This window comes from Chiloscyllium plagiosum, unplaced genomic scaffold (assembly GCF_037043375.1).
Source record: "Chiloscyllium plagiosum isolate Xiang-an unplaced genomic scaffold, Cpla_swu_hap1 HiC_scaffold_12, whole genome shotgun sequence".
Taxonomy (NCBI): Eukaryota; Metazoa; Chordata; class Chondrichthyes; order Orectolobiformes; family Hemiscylliidae; genus Chiloscyllium; species Chiloscyllium plagiosum.
Window position 1 is genome coordinate 48,262,413 of NW_028270150.1, and position 17,355 is coordinate 48,279,767.

The 17,355-nt window shown below is 40.8% G+C and overlaps 1 protein-coding gene across 2 annotated transcripts in view; it reads right to left on the bottom strand.

Annotated features, from left to right (window-relative positions):
- man1a2 (mannosidase, alpha, class 1A, member 2) overlaps positions 1-2,052 on the bottom strand; it is a 133,812-nt gene extending 131,760 nt beyond the window's left edge. Inside the window, exon 1 of one of the 2 annotated variants that reach the window (XM_087992788.1) lies at positions 1,267-2,052. In XM_087992788.1, the coding sequence (XP_087848914.1) occupies positions 1,267-1,604 (338 nt within the window). In that variant the 5' untranslated portion in view covers positions 1,605-2,052. The remainder of the gene's footprint in view (positions 1-1,266) is intronic. The other variant, XM_043700938.2, reaches the window with a different exon arrangement.
- Positions 2,053-17,355: the final 15,303 nt, after the last annotated feature.

Genomic DNA, 17,355 nt, shown 5'->3' on the forward strand with positions numbered 1-17,355 from the left:
ACATTTAAGATCAATAAAAGTGGTAGTCTGCAAATTAGTTTAAAGCCATGTCTATATCCAATATCCAGAATGACAGATCAAAATAGATTACAGGTTAAATCAGAATGATGACTCCGACTTCTAAAACTGACTTTTTCCAAGTCTGAAAAACCATTGCAGAAAAGTGAATTCTAGAGCTTTTGACTTTTCTGTAAATAAACAAAAGGCTCACGACATCACTACAAAATTTTCAAAAATCGAATTTTCTGGTTATGAACGAAACATTGAAAGTTTATAATGAATGAGAAATTAGACAACTCTCAAATTCTATTGGAGGACAAGTTTCAATCCAGTAAATAATACCGGAACAACGTACGTAAAACCAGCCAACTAATAATTAAATACCGCAACATGCTATTTGTATTATATCAGAAAAAAGAAACAAACACAAGAAACAAATTGAAAACAATCACAATTAGACAGAATGTAAAGTGAAGAAAGCATTCCGCATTGGTGCATCATTCCAGCCTACCAACCACATGTACTTTGTCTCATTTAACGAAAATATCCAATCCATTTTCCCCTCGTTAAACACCAATAATATGCCAATGTGGTATAAGAATCGCCTGTTCTCGTTACTGCAATATCCCTGGGCGTAAGAACTTTGCAAAAACGCTGTTATGAATCCTACATTACTGCTGGGGCGGGCGGGAAGAAAACATGAACATTACTTTCTCTGTAACAATAACTCAAATATTACTGGCGAGACTCCGGTTGGAAAAGGTAACATTTCCGGACGAATTTGCAAACTTGCTCACTGTTAGCGATCCGAAATGCCACTCCTGACGTCTCTCCCAAATGATAAGCGCTCATCAATCCAGACAGGGCATGAAGAGTTCAAGATTGGGTTTAAGTAGCGTATATGTAGTACTTATCATCAGGCCCGCATTAACTGGCTCAATGACAAGCTGCATCATCAGAACTGCCTTTTGTTTATTATAAACATCTCTACTTTTTTTTGGTTAAAGGGAATAGATTTACGGATCCCTCACTCTCGCCCACTCCAAACCTGCAGAGGACGGACCACCCCACCCTGGTTTTGAAATTTCTGTCCCAAACAAAACAATACTGGGCCAACTAGCAGCTTGGAACCGAACTGGTTCCACAATGGAGTGAACTGGAGCGGGAGTGAACTGGAGCGGGAGTTTCTCTCCTCTCGGGACGGGGACCGTTCCTAGTGTTAGCCTCCCCACACTATCATCCCCCCCCCCCCCCCCCCCCAAGTACCTGTGTCGGTGCTGATGCTCCTCCCCGCCTCCATGCACCATGACTCCGCCGCCTTGTAGCCCGGCGCTGCCGTCCCGTCCCGCCGGCCTGCCCTGCTCCACATGCGGAATGAGCACGTCCTGCAGCCCCAGGTCGAAGCGCCGGTGCTTGGAGGAGTCGGGCAGAAAGAAGATGGCCCCGAAACACAGGGTGATGAAGGCGCTGAGGATGAGCAGCAGGATGAATTTCTCCGACAGCCGCAGGGTGGCTCTGTGATGCGGGTAGAAGGAGGCGGGCGAGCTCGGGCTCAGAGCCGCCAAGCGACGGCTCGACACCGGCAGCAGCGCGGGGCTCGACATCCTCCTCCTCCTCCTCTTCCTGCTGCTGCAGCCGTCACCGGGCACCGGCCGTCAAACTTCACAAAAAAAAACAAAAACCCGCCTTCAGGTGTTTGACAACCCGCGCGGCGGACTTATCGCGCCGTCCGGCGGAGCACGGAAACAAGCCGAACCGCCGACATCCGTCCCGACCGCGAGCTTCCAACCGTCACCGTCCCTTAGACTGGCCCAGGGACAGCGGCACTGCGCCTGCGCCGCCCCACTGTGCCCGTGGGGGAGGGGGGATCGGGTGGGGGATCCAGCCCCGCCCCCTTCCCGGGACCTTCCTCTGCGCACGCGCATATCACCCCCCCCCACAATCTATGATGGTGTGGAATGTAGCTACTTTGCCACTCAATACCAACGGTACTGTGGCATTGTTAGACCGCTTCTTGCAGCGGCACAAATACACTGTCCTACTTATGCTTTAAAACAACCTCGACAGTCAGGACAGTACTTCCAACCGGGCCTCCTGGCTCCAAAGCACGGACATCACCACTACGCCGCAAGAGCTGTCCCCCACCGCTGCTGCCGCAGATACTTTCCATCAACCCTTGGAGCTGGTGGGAATTGAACCCAGAGGCAGCATCACAGCAAACAGCCTTCCTGTGCTGTCACGCATTCTGCAGCAGGAACATGCTTCTCACTTTTGGCAGGAAGATGTGGCGCTACATTTGAATGGGAAATTCATTTCTTTTTAAAAACAAAAATCTTTATATGCGCAGATGTGGAGGAACAAAATCCTGGAAAGCACTCCGTAGAGTCAGCCTCATTGCAGAGAGTGTTAAGTTATATTGTAAGCGCTAGCTTTTAAGCGCTGCCCCTTATTCAGGTGGTTATGGAGATCATTCTTCACAATCACTTAATGAAGGAGCAGTACTCCGAAAGCTAGTGTTTCCAAATAAACGTATTGGACTATAACCTGGTGTTGTGTGGTTTTTAACTTTGTACACCGCAGTCAACACCAGCATCTCCAAATCATTGATTCCTGTGGATCACCATGGAAGGTCCCCAAGTTCCATATCCCTGTATGAGGATTTTCCAATGTGCAAATTGTTATTTCTGTACCACAAACTGGGGTTATGTGTCAGAACTCTTGAAAATTCTCCACGTAACAGATTCTGAGGGAATTGTCCAGGAAACTGAAGACTACCCACGCCTAGTACCCTGCTTGGAGGGTTTTGAAAATTTAAGCAAACTGTTCTCAGGAATCAGTAAACTTTTAAAAACCTAGATAAACTATTGAGTAACTAATTGAATGACCCAAGTAAAAATCCCCCAGACTCTTTACACCTTCTGCACCCCAAACGAATAACACCAACTCTATTCCCTGGATGCAACTCCCCCTCTATCCCACAGAGTGGTTACCTGTGATGTTGGAACTTTAAACAACAGAATACAGCAAATTGCTACTGAGAAAAATTGGACATGGGATCCTCTGCCCAAATATCATGCATATGCAAAACCTATCAGATCCAAAGAATGGTCTGCCTTTTTGAAGGAACCCTGATTGGACTCTCCAGTCAAAAACATGAAACTCTTCCTTTATAAGGAGCAGAGTGGTAATCTGCATGTGATTGCCACTGTTCAGAAAATCCAGCCCAATAATTCATCTGTCATAGAATCATCCGTGCCGACCAAACATCCCAATCTGATCGAGTACTATTTGCCAACATTTGGCCCATATCACTCATCAACCCTTCCTATTCACGTACCCATCTAGGTGCCTTTTAAATGTTCCAGATTTCTCCATAACTACACCACCCTCTGCATGAAAGAGTTACCCCTCAGGTCCTTTCTAAATCTTTCCTCTCTCTCTTAAACCTATATCCTCTAGTTTTGGACACTTCACCCTAGAAGAAAGACCTTGACTTTTCATCCTATGCATGCCCCTCATTTTATAAATCTCTATAAAGTTATTTCCAGTCTCCAATGCTCCAGGGAAAAAAAGCCCCAACGTATTCAGTCTCTCCCTGCAGCTCAAACCCTCCAATCCTCTTCACAGATTCTGACTGATCTGCTGGGAATTTCATTAATAGGTTTTTTAAAATACTGTGGTAGGTTCCTTTTGTGCTACTTGATTCTACAATTCTAACATGCCTACAAGTGGCACCCATGACAGTGGTTTGGTTATTTAGGGAGAAATACAGCCATTTTGTACTATGCAACTACAACTGAGATCCCTCAACCACAGCTAAATTATTTCTGTGAAATTGTTGTGTGGGATAATTAAGGGAAGACAGCATGGATTTTTAAAGGGAAATCATGTTTTAACTTGGAGATTCATTTCCTGAGTTAATAGAGAGTTGGTCAGAATCAATGATTGTGCTGTACATGAATTCCAGAAGTTGTTTGGTGTAATTGTAGAAAACAAACAGAGCAGAGATATATCTCATGGAATAGCAGGGACAGTAACAATATAGATGCAAAATTGGCTGAGAGACAGATGACAAAGAGTAATGGACAGAAGAAGATCTGTAGTGAAATTATCCATGGGTTGGTATAAAGATTCTTGAGCTACTTAATACATATTAATGATCTAGACATTAATGGAAAAGGCATCATTATGAACTGAGGAACACAAAAGGATTTAAATTGGGAGAATAGGCAAACAAATGGCAAACAAAATTTAATGCAGAAAAGTGGGATATGGTTGATTTTTAGTAGGAAGAACCCAGAGTGACTGTACAAAATAAAGGGTATGATTCTACAGGAAGTTCAGGAGCAGAGAGATGTTAAAATATGCATAAGTCTTTGAAGATGGCAGAATAGGATAAGAGTGTGATGAATGCAATTTACTGTATACTGGGTTTTATTAATAAGGGATTGGCAGTCAGGGTTATTTTAAACTTGTATAGAACACTGGGCCTCAACTGAACCATTGCATCCAGTTGTGTCAACACTTTACATAAGTTGTAAAGTATTCAGAGCGATGTGCAGGAAAGATTTGTGAAAATTGTTTCAGAGATGAAGAGCTTATATAGATAGGCCAGAGAACATGGGACTGTGTTCCATAAAAAACAGAAGATTGAGACAAGATTTGATGGAGGTAAGGAAAGTCATGAGAGGTCTAAACAGAGTTCCCATTGTGAGAAAGAATAAGAACAAGCGGGACAGATTTAGGATAATTAGTAAAAGAACAATGGCAGCATAGGGAAGAAAAAAATCATCTAGCAACATGTCGAGATTCTGGAATGTACTGACAACGTGTTGTGGAGACAAGTTCAATTGAGATATTTAAGTGTAAATTAGCTTATTATCTGAAAGGTAGACTCTGCAGTGCTACAAGAAGATGGCTGAAGAGTGGCTCTTGGTAATTTTTTCCCTTAGAGAAGCATGCAGATGTAAAGAGCTAAATGACCTCTTTCTTTGCTGTAACCATATTGTTGTGTATTCAACCCAATAAATGGTACACAATAAAAGTTATTTATACATCTACCGACCACCAATTTATTTTCTGAGTCTGTGTTAAGTTAATCATACAAACTCAGAAAACTAAATAAACATCTTGAAAAATGTTAAAAATCACACAACACCCGGTTATAGTTCAACAGGTTTATTGGAGGCACTAGCTTGCAGAGCACAGCTCCATCAGGTAGTTGTGGAGCAGGACCATAAGACACAGAATTTATAGCAAAAGATTACAGTGTCATGCAGTTGAAATGAGATATTGAACAAACCTAGATTGCTAAAGATTTTATACCAATCTAGGTTTGTTCAATATCTCATTTCAGTTGCATGGCACTGTAATCTTTCGCTATAAATTCTGTATCTTATGGTCCTGCTCCACAGCTCCTGATGAAGAAGCAGCACTCCGAAAGCTAGTGCTTCCAAATAAACCTGTTGGACTATAACCTGGTGTTGTGTGAGTTTTAATTTTGTCCACCACAGTCCAACACCAGCTCCTCCACAACTTGAAAAATGTTAGAATAGCACAAAAACACTAGCTACTAAAAACAAAATACAACTGAAAAACAATCCTTAATAAAGGCTTGTGTCCAATGCCTGTGCTATGAAGTGACTGAATATATTAAATTCTCTTTTATTACTTTAGATTTCAGGAGGTTTAGTAATATTTTGGAATCACATTACACAACTTAGTTTGTTTTCCTCTGAAACTGAAATCCCAATAGACCTGTATTTGACATACAAAAACAGGTAGCTGTAATGGAAGTGCAGTGAGAAATAAATGTATGACTTAAACTGCTTCTACACACAATATTCCATTAATTATATTGCAGCAGGAAAGCGTATGCAGTAGTGCAAATTTTGTACTAACAAAATTAAGCATTTTCAAAGCTCTTATTGTGCATCATTTATTTATAGGTGGACCTGGGATAATTGGATTTTTGATACCTCCTCCAAGACTTTGAAGTTTATGAAGATTCAGCATTTGCAGCCAAAAATTATGTGTTCTATAATTATCTATTTATATGTACAATGGCCCAGTGAGCATAACACAGACATTTACTGAATTATTTATAGTGTTACCTATACAGAAAAAAAAGGCTCTCCATTAGACAGCCAAAGCTGAAATTCAAAGAATACTTGATTTGTAGAATTCACCATGAGCAGAGAAAATTGAGAAAATTCAACTCTTCAATGGCATGTACAACATGCATGTCGAGAGTGTGGTGCTGGAAAAATGCAGTAGGTCAGGCAGCATCCGAGGAGCAGGAAAATCAACATTTCGGGCAAAAGCCCTTCATCAGGAATGAGGATGAAGGACTTTTGCCTGAAACATCGATTTTCCTGCTCCTTGGGTGCTGCCTGACCTGCTGTGCTTTTTCCAGCACCACACTCTCGAATCTAATCTCCAGCATGTGTAGTCATCACCTTCACCCTGTAAAACATACATGCCTTTTTCAACAGCATCAAAGAGATTTATGGACACTCAATAAGTGAACCAATACTGATAAGATCAAAGATAGCAAGACTGTTCTCAGATTCATGGACAATATCAACACCACTCGAAAGAGAATTTTGTGGAACTATTGTACAGTGGACGTATATCTGCAGAAGAACCTCTTGTGACATATAACCAGAAGTCTGCAAAATAACAAAAGCTGTCAACCAAATAAGAAGCAAAAAAGCTTCCAGTCCAACAATATTTCTGGTAAGCATTGAAACAGAAGGATGTAGTGGATAGCAAAGGAAGTTACCTCCAGGTACAATGGTATCTTAATCAAATGGGCCAATAGGCTGAGGAGTGGCAGACAAAGTTTTATTTAGATAAATGTGAGGTGATGCATTTTGGAAAGGCAAATCAGGGCAAAACTTATACACTTAATGGTAAGGTATTGGGGAGTGTTGCTGAACAAAGAGACTTTGGAGTCCAGGTTCATAGTTTCTTGAAAGTGGAGCTGCAGGTATAAGAAAGTGAAGAATGCATTTGGTATACTTTATTTTATTGGTCAGTGCACTGAGTGTAGGAGTTGGGAGGTCATGTTGTGACTGTTAAGGACATTTGTTCAGCCACTTTTGGAATGTTGTGAGCAATTCTGGTCTCCCTGCTATAGAAGGATGTTATGAAACTTGAAATGGTTTAAAAAAGATTCACATAAATGTTGCCAGGGTTGGAGGGTTTGAGCTACAGGGAGAGGCTGAATAGCCTGGGCTATTTTCCCTGGAGCGTTGGAGGCCGAAGGGTGTACTTATAGAGGTTTATAAAATCATGAGGGGCATGGATAAATTGAATAGCAAGTCTTTTGCCTGGGTTTGGGGAGTCCAAACCTAGAGGGCATAGATTTAAGGTAAGAGAGGGGTAAGATATAAAAGGGACCTAAGGGGCAACGATTTCACTCAGAGGGTGGTGCATGTATGGAATGAGCTAAGAGGAAGTGGTGAAGACTAGTACGATTACAACATTTAAAAGGGATCTGGATGAGTATATGATTAGGAAGGTTTAGAGGGCTGTAGAATAAATGCTGGCAAATGGGATTAGATTAATTTAGGATATCTGGTCAGCATGGACAAGTTGGACGGAAGGTTCTGTTTCCATGCTGTACATCTCTATGACTCTGCGAGAGACATTAATTAACCCTCTATTTATGAAATGTCTTCCTTCTGTCAGACTTTCAATTCATTGTAATGACTTGAGCATGATCATAATCTTTTACACAAATTGAACTGTAAAACTGTTAATGTCTTGGAGTTGACATTAACTGAAAACTTATCTGGACCAGCAATGAGTATTTTCCTAATCAGTCTGTTCAGAGATGTTATTACAAACCTTTTTAAATGTTGGGTCTTTAAACTGGACTTCCTGGAGTAGAGGTAGGAACACCACTACTGCATGACAAAAGCTCTTTTTTAACATTAAAGACTGCCCACCATCTACAAAGTACAAATCAGGGATACGATGAAATAATTCCCCACTTGCCTGGATGATATCAACACCATTCAGACAAAGCAAACTGTTTGATTAGCATCTTTGAGGAGAAAGTGAGGTCTGCAGATGCTGGAGATCAGAGATGGAAATGTGTTGCTGGAAAAGCGCAGCAGGTCAGGCAGCATCTAGGGAACAGGAGAATCGACGTTTCGAGCATTAGCCCTTCTTCAGGAGGCTGCTGACAGATACTATGGCCTCCTACTTAGGCAAAATTGGAAATGTTCTTTGAAGTCATTGCTAAGACTTTTGTCAGGTTTATAAATTTCCAATTTTCCAACCAATTATAATTTGCCTTTGGCCTGAAAGCCCATCTGGCTGGGGAAATTGGGTATTAAAATCTGTCAGCCCTTCCTGAAGAAGGGCTAATGCCCGAAACGTCGATTCTCCTGTTCCCTAGATGCTGCCTGACCTGCTGCTCTTTTCCAGCAACACATTTCCATGTTTGATTAGCACCCCATTCTCAACCTTAATCTTTCACTCCCTCCAATAGCCACAATGGCAGCATTGTGTACCACATACAAGATGTGTTGCAGCAACTTCTTCGATCGTAGTATCCAAACCTGTAACAATGACCAAGTAGATGGACACAGGCAACATATCGCCACCTGCACATTTCTCAATCCACAGATCATTCTGACTTAAAACTACATCATTGTTCCTTTACTGTTGCTGGGCCCAAAAGATAGAACTCTCTTTCCTACACTGTTAGTATACATAGCCACATGGCTGCAGCAGATCAAGAAAACAACTTAACACCATCCTGCCACTTTCCCTATGAATTTGAAACAAATGTTGACATTGCCGGAGGTCCTCATATCCCTATGAAAGAATATAAAAAGTTAAAGAAACAAATAACTGGACCCCACCAATGTAAATAAACAAAGTCCAAATCCTTTATTATGTCACCAATCTGTAAATGTTTTCAGTATAAAATCATCACTTTAATCATTCCATATGCTTTAGTTTTAATCCAAAAATTATGCAAAGTTAACATGATGGTTTTACATCTGCCAGTCCATCTTTTATGTGTACATTTTAATACCCAATTTCCCCAGCCAGATGGGCTTTCAGGCCAAAGGCAAATTATAATTGGTTGGAAAATTGGAAATTTATAAACCTGACAAAAGTCTTAGCAATGACTTCAAAGAACATTTCCAATTTTGCCTAAGTAGGAGGCCATAGTATCTGTCAGCAGTATTTGCATTTGATCTCACTCGGAGGTATTCTTTGTATTAATTATGTTTTCTGAGTTCATTTTACTAAAGATTGCTATGTATTTCTACTCCTTTATTTATTTGAGTGTTCAGCACAATTTTATAAGATTTAACTTCTATTGGCATGAAGATATTGTATTGATATTCATCAGAATGTCATTACTAAAATGCCAATTCTTGCAGGTACTCGGCATACTTAACTGAACGTTTGATCTCACTGAGGATTAGTTCTGGGGAATCGCAAAAGATCCAGAATGGTAGAGAAAGGTAGAAGCAAAAACAATGTATCCAATAAGAATGTCTACTACAGTACTGAAAAAGTAGTTTTATACACTTGAAACACCATACAGAACTGGAAAATGGGATTAGACAGAATGTTACAATCTCATAAATTCCAGATATTTTCTAATCAATCTGCTGAGAAAATATTTCTACATGTTTGGAACAGGTGGGATTTGAACCATAACCCCTGGATCAGAGATAGGGGCACTACCAATGCTCTACACAGACCTTTAATAAATTCTATTGCTGTATGTTAAATAACCAGTAGTTGAAGATAACAAGATAAAACAGGTATTGGGTATCAATTAGTTAATTATAACTTAGTTGCATAGTGGTCGAGTCCCTTCCTCTGAGCTGGAATGCTTAGTTTTAAGTTATACCTAATCCAGAAGTATGTCATAATGTCTCTGAACAGGGTATTTAAAAAATGTATTTAAGCATCTAGGGGATCTTGCCGTGCAGTGGTAGTGACCCTCCCTCTGGACCAGACAGCCTGGATTCAAATCTCACATTCCACAAATATGTATTATCACACAACTTAACAGGGGAAAACTTACTTTGAAGCATAAAACATTTCATGGGTATTGGGTTATATTATTACACCCACTCATGAGATTTTAATTTAATTCCCTAGTTTTCTTTCACAAATTTGATTTAAATTACAGCCACTCTAAAAACTGCAGTGACAACAGCAGGTCAGGGACTAGGGTTGGAGGGTTTGAGCTATAGGGAGAGGCTGAATACGTTGGTGTTATTTTCCCTGGAGCATAGGAGGCTGAGGGGTGACCTTATAAAATCATGAGGGGCATGAATAGGGTGATTAGCCAAGATCTTTTCACCAAGGTAGGGGAGTCCAAAACTATTGGGCATAGGTTTAAGGTGAGAGGGAAAAGATTTAAAAGGGACCTAAGGGGTAATTTTTTCATGCAGAGGGTAGTGTGTGCATGGAATGAGCTGCCAGAGAATGTGATGGAGGCTGGTACAATTATAACATTTAGAAGGCATCTGGATGGGTATATAAATAGGAATTATTTAGTGAGATATGGGCCAAATGCTGGCAAATGGAACTAAATTAATTCAGAATATCTGGTCAGCATGGATAAGTTGGACCGAAGGGTCTGTTTCTGTGCTGTATATCTTTCTGACTCTATGACTATGATTCCTGCAGCAATTAACTCCACTCCATTTAGTCTGTCCACCATCTGGAAAACTTAAGTCAGGAGTATGATGGAATACTCCCCACTTGCCTGGATGAGTACAACTCCAACAACACTCAAGAAGCTTCACGCCTTCCAGGACAAAGCAGATTGATTGGCACCAAATCCATAAACATTCACTCCCTTCACCACAGGCGCGGTAGCAGTACTGCGTACCATCTACACAATGCACCGCAGAAATTCACCAAGGCTCGTCAGATGGTTTCTTCCAAACACGTGGCTGCTACTTCTAGAAGAACAAGAGTAGCAATTACATGGGAACATCTCCTCGTAGCCAATCACCTTTTTTGTTGCTAGGTGATAATCCTGGACTTACCCGGCTAATTCTATTGTGGTCTATTTTCAGCAAATGGACTGCAGCAGTTCAAGGAGGCAGCTGACCACCACTTTTTCCAAGGTCAACTGTAATAACATTCAATTTGATTGCGAGGGACACGAAGACTCAGGTGAGCCTTTAATAATGCTTTATATTTCTTTCTCACCTTTATATTTCTTGCTCATCCAACAGAGATGACTAAGTTTAATTTCTGGCAATACTGTTTCCAAAAGTGGTCAGATGCAGAAAATTCCAGAGAAAAGAAGTTGTAGCTCCTGCATAACAAAAGAAGTCCCTGGCTTTTGCTCACCCTACAGATAGAATGGATTAGGACATCACCCATCAAGGATGTACAGAGTGTCAGCACAGAATCACACTGCAGATATTGATGAAGCTCTCTGCAAATCAAAATTTGATGCTGAGAGATATTAAGGAGGACCCCAGGTATTCTATCTCATCCATTTCATTGATGGAAAAGGATTTGTGCTCGTAAGGACTGCATGCAAATCCCACCCCAGTCACCTCATGGTTACCATTACCCTTATATTATTTATATCTGGCATATTTGATGAAGCAACTGGGGATCTCACAATCACTCACTCATGTGCATTTGGGATTTAACTGATTCAATGTTTGCCAAAGACCATCTTTTTATTTGGTTCCTCCACATATACCCTGTCAGACCTCTCAGGTTCTTACATGTTTCAATGAAGTCACCTCATACTCTTTTAAACTCCAGGGGATACAAGAATAGCTTGTCCAATCTTTCCTCATAACGTAATCCATCCATTCCAGATTTTAGTCTCATACAGTGGTTGCCATGAGAAATGTCCAAGTGTGCTGTGAAATTTTGCACAAAGATAATGGAAAACAATGTATAACAAGCATTGTTCCATGTTAAGCAATAGTTTATCCGATCAAAATTACAGCTCATAAAACCCGTGAAAATTAATTATCAAACTAAAAGTGAATAATTGATTCTAAAATATAAATATTCTAAACGCAAATGGCCAAAGGACAAAATTGAGATGATGTAATAGCTTTACATTTTTAATAAGGAGGAGCAGAGGAAGAGTGCTACTTCATCATATCACAAAAAGTGTCATTTATGAATTTGTTTACAGCCATCTCTATGTTGTAGGATGAATAAAATATCTACATGGATTAAAACAGAAGCTTTAAGAAACAATTGCAGGGATATGTGATGTGGCAATATGTTTAAAATCTTTGGAGAGAAAACAGAGTCTGGATATGAGCGGTAGTTCAAGATTCAGTATCCCTAGCTATGAGTCAGTAGGCCTCGATTCAAGACCCACCTACTCCATGAGACATAATAATATCTCTGAACATTTGAATTTGGTGAGGGTAAAAATAAAGGTATCCTTGCAATTTGGGGGCTGCAATTAAGTCAGTAATCTGAAAGTCAAAACAAGTAGGATCAAAGTACTTCAGAGCATCACTGATAGTTAAGCCAGCCTGGCTCTCGTTGAAGAGGAGATCAATTGGTAGAGACTGAGATTCTTCCAATTTAGTTCCAGATAATCCTAAAGCAGTGCCTTAATAATAAGTATCAGTCCAAATAAGCAGTGCGGAAAAATATTTTATAACCTCTGGGGTTTTTTTGGGTAAAACTCCAGAAGCATCCCTGCATATAATCGAAGATCGTTAAGCTTTGGGTACGCCACTATGTATGCAAACTTCCTTGATCTTGCAAGTAGGATGAGTTGCTATAGGGAGAGTGATAATTCCAAACCGGACAAGTACCATCTCTGTGGATTTCTCAACATTCTAGTTAGGAGAATCATCAATATGGAAATGACTTTCTCTATGTGTGAACACAAGGCTGTCCAAAGAGGGAAAATAGTGCTTACAAAGGGAGTATTTGATATTGACAGTGAGATTTCAAAAGCAGCACAATGCTCTCTTTCATAGCTGAAAAATCTTTCATCTGTAGCAACATCTTTAAGAGGTTACTATGCATCTTTGACCCTTTACTGGAGATGTAACATTCTGCACTCTGGGTTCCACCAAAAAATCTATGTCTTGATTCAATTTAATTGATTTGGACATAAGAGAAGCTACTGAAAAATCTCACAAGCTTCTGCTACATTAAGTACAAAGTGTAATAAATATTCTGAAATTTAGTCACTTGTGGCAGGAAACATTTTTGTCTTTTGTAATTGAAGATACTCTATTTAACAAAATAACTATCTCCATATCAATCTGCTCCATAAAGAAAGGGTTCCTTTATATTGTCATGTGTATTCAGAACATAAAATATAAGAGCACAATTAGGCTATTTGGCTCATTGTGTCTGCTCAATCGTTCAATTATAGCTGGTATGCTTCTCAACCCCATTCTCCTGCCTTTTCCCCATAACTCTTCATCCCATTACTAGTCAAGAACCGAACTATCTGTGTCTTAAATACATTCAATGTGATTAGGGAAATCATGACAGCTATACTTAGGAAGGATATTCCTGGAAATACGTCCAGGGAAGTAATTTGGGTGGAACTGAGAAATAAGAGATCATCACCTTTTTGGGATTGTACTTCAGGTGAGGTGCCGGAAGACTGGAGGTTGGCTAACGTAGTACCATGATTTAAGTCAGCAGGAAATTGAGAAACAAATTTGTAAGGAGATCTCAGCTATCTCTAAGAATAACAGGGTGGTTATGATAGGGGATTTTAACTTTCCAAACATAAACTGGGACTGCCATAGTGTTAATGGCTTGGATGGAGAGAAATTTGTTAGATGCGTACAAGAAAATTTTCTGATTCAGTATGTGGATGCACCTACTAGAAAAAGTGCAAAACTTGACATGCTCTTGGGAAATAAGGGAAGGCAAGCGACTGTGGTGTCAGTAGGGAAGCACTTTGGGGTCAGTGACCATAATTCTATTAGTTTTTAAATAGTGTTGGAAAAGGATAGACCGGATCTAAAAGTTAAATTTCTAAATTAGAGGAAGGCCAATTTTGACAGTATGAGACAAGAATTTTCAAAAGTTGATTGGGGGCAGATGTTTGCAGGTAAAGGGATGGCTAGAAAAAGGGAAGCTTTGAAAAATGAGATAACGAGAGTCCAGAGACAGTATATTCCTGTTATGGCAAGGCTGGTAAGTGCAGGAAATACTGCATGACTAGAGAAATTAAGATTTTGGTCAGGAAATAGAAGGAAGCATTTATCAGGTGTAGACAGCAGGGATCAAGCCAATCCCTGGAAGAGTATATAGGCAGTAGGAGTATACTTAAGAGGGAAATCAGGAGGGTAAAAGGGGGACATGAGAAAGCTTTGCCAAATAGGGTTAAGGAGAATCCAAAACAGGAGATAGGTGAGATACCAAACAAGTATTTTGCGTCAGTGTTTACTGTGGAGAAATATATGGAAGATGGAGAACATGGGGAAATAAGAAATGAGAACTTTAAAAATATAAATATAATAGAGGAGCAGGTGCTGGATGTCTTAAAACATATAAGGTAAATAAATCCCCAGAACCTGATCAGGTGTGCCCTAGAACTCTGTGGGAAGCTAGAGAAATGGTTGCTGGGCCCCTTGCTGAGATATTTGGATCATCGATAACCTCAGGTGAGGTGCCGGAAGACTGGAGGTTGGCTAACGTATTACCATGATTTAAGAAAGGTGGTAAGAAAAAGCCAAGGAGCTATAGACTGGTGAGCCTGATCGATGGGCAAGTTGTTGGAGATGTTCCTGAGAGACAGGATTTGCATATATTTGGAAAGGCAAGAACTGATTAGGGATAGTCAAAATGGCTTTGTGCGTGGAAAATCTTGTCTCACTAACGTGATTGAGTTTTTTGAAGAAGTAACGAAGAGGGCTGATGAGGGCAGAGCAGTGGATGTGATCAATATGGACTTCAATGAAACATTCAACAAGGTTCCTCATGGTAGACTGGGGTTAGCAAGTTTGGATCACATAGAATACAGCCATTTGGATACAGAACTGGCTCGAAGGTAGAAGACTTAGGATGGTGGTAGAGGGTTGCTTTTCAGACTGGAGGCCTGTGATCAGAGGGTTTCCATAAGGATCTGTGCTGGGTCCACTGCTTTTCATCATTTATATAAATGATTTGAATGTGAACGTAGGAGGTACAGTTCGTAAGTTTGTAAATGACACCAAAATTAGAGTGAACACCAACAGTAGTGGGCAGCCAAGAAGGTTAACTCAGAGTACAGTGGGATCTTGATGAGATCGGCCAGTGGACTAAGGAGTAGTAAATGGAGTTTAATTTAGATAAATGTGAGGTGCTGTATTTTGGAAAGGCAAATCAAGGCAGGACTTGTACACTTAATGGTAAAGTTCTGGGGAGTGTTGTTGAACAAAGAGACCTTGGAGTGCAGGATCATAGTTCCTTGAAAGTGGAATCACAGGTCGGCAAGATAACGAAGAAGGCACTTGGTATGCTTACCTTTATTAGTCAGTGTACTGAGTATAGGAGTTGTACAGGGCATGAGTTAGTCCACTTTTGGAATACTGCATGCAATTCTGGTCTCCCTGCTATAGGAAGGATGTTGTGAAACTTGAAAGGGTTCAGAAAAGATTTGCAAGAACGTTGCCAGGGTTGGAGAGTTTGAGCTATAGAGAGAGGCTGAAAAGGCGAGGGCTATTTTTTCTGGAGCGTCGGAGTCTGAGGAGTGATCACAGAGCGGTTTATAAAATCATGAGGGACATGGATAAGGTGAATAGCCAAGATCTTTTCCCTGGGGTGGGGGAGTCCAAAACTAGAGGGCATGGGTTTAAAGTGAGAGGGGAAAGATATAAAAGGGACCTAAGGGACAACCTTTTCATGTAGAGGGTAGTGCATGTGTGGTTTGAGCTGCCAGAGGAAGTGCTGGAGGCTGGCACAATTACAACATTTAATAGGCATCTGGAGAGGTATATGATTTGGAAAGGTATAAAGGGATAAGGGCTAAATGCTGGCAAATGGGATTAGATCAATTTAGGATACCAGGTCAGCATGGACGATTGAACCAGAAAGGGTCTGTTTCCATGCTATACAGCTGTATTACTCTACGACCTGGCTTCCACAGCTTGCTGTGGCAATGAGTCCCACAGATTCACCACCCTTTGGCTGGAGAAATTCCTCCTCATCTCTGTTCTAAAGGGTTGCCTCTTCACTCTGAAGCTGTGCCATTGGATCCTAGTCTTTCCAACTAGTGGAAACACCTTCTCCACAGGCCTCTCAGTCCTCTCTAAGTCTCAATGAGATTTCCCCCTCAACCTTTAAAACTCCATTGAATACAAACCCAGAGTCCTCAACCGCACCTCATATGAGAATCCTTTCATCCCCAGGATCATTTTTGTAAACCTTCTCTGGAATCCCTCCAATGCCAGCACATCCTTCCTTGGATATGGGGCTCAAAGCTGTTCACAATATTCCAAATTCAGTCTGACCAGGACTCTATATATAGTCTCATCATAAATTCATGCTCTTGTATTCTAACCCTCTTTAAATGAATGCTAACATTGTATTTGCCTTCCAAACTGCCAACTAAACCTGCATGTTAACCTTAAGAAAATCCTGAACCAAGACTCCTAAGTCTCTGTGCCTAAGATTTCTGAAGCCTTTCCCATTTAGAAAATAGCCTATGCCTCTATTCCTATCAAATTCCAAAACCTCACATCTTCCCACGTTGTAATTCATCTGTCATTTCTTTGCCCACTTGTTGAAGTCCTTTGCAGTCCCCTTGTTTCCTCAACACAACTGTCTCTCCACCTATCTTTGAATCATCTGCAAACTTTGTAACAATGTTCTCAGTTCTTTCATCCAGATTGTGCATGTACAACGTGATTAGTTGTGGTCTTAACATAGACCCCACTAGTCATCAACTGCCATTCTGAAAAGTACCCCTTTATCCCCACTCTCTGCCTTCTGCCAGTCAGCCAATCCTCTATCAAGGCCAGTACCTTGCTCTTAATGCCATGGTCTCTTATCTTATTTAGTAGCTTTCTAACCAGCACCTTGTCAAAGGCCTTTGGGAAATCCAAAATTATCAGGTCCACTGGATTTCCTTTGCCTAAATTGCTCATTGCCTGCTCAAACAATTCTAGCAAATTTGTCAGCCATGATCTACCCTTGATGAAACCATACTGACTTTGCCCTATTTTACCATGGACTTGCAAGTGCTCTGCAATCTCATTCTTAATGAAGGGCTCTAAAATCTTAACAATGATTAAGGTCGGGATGACCATCCTATTATTTCCTATCTTCCACCTCCCTCCCTTCTTAAACATGTGGTTACATTTGCCATTTTCCAATCCCCTGAGGCTCTCCCTGATTCCAGTGATTCCTGAA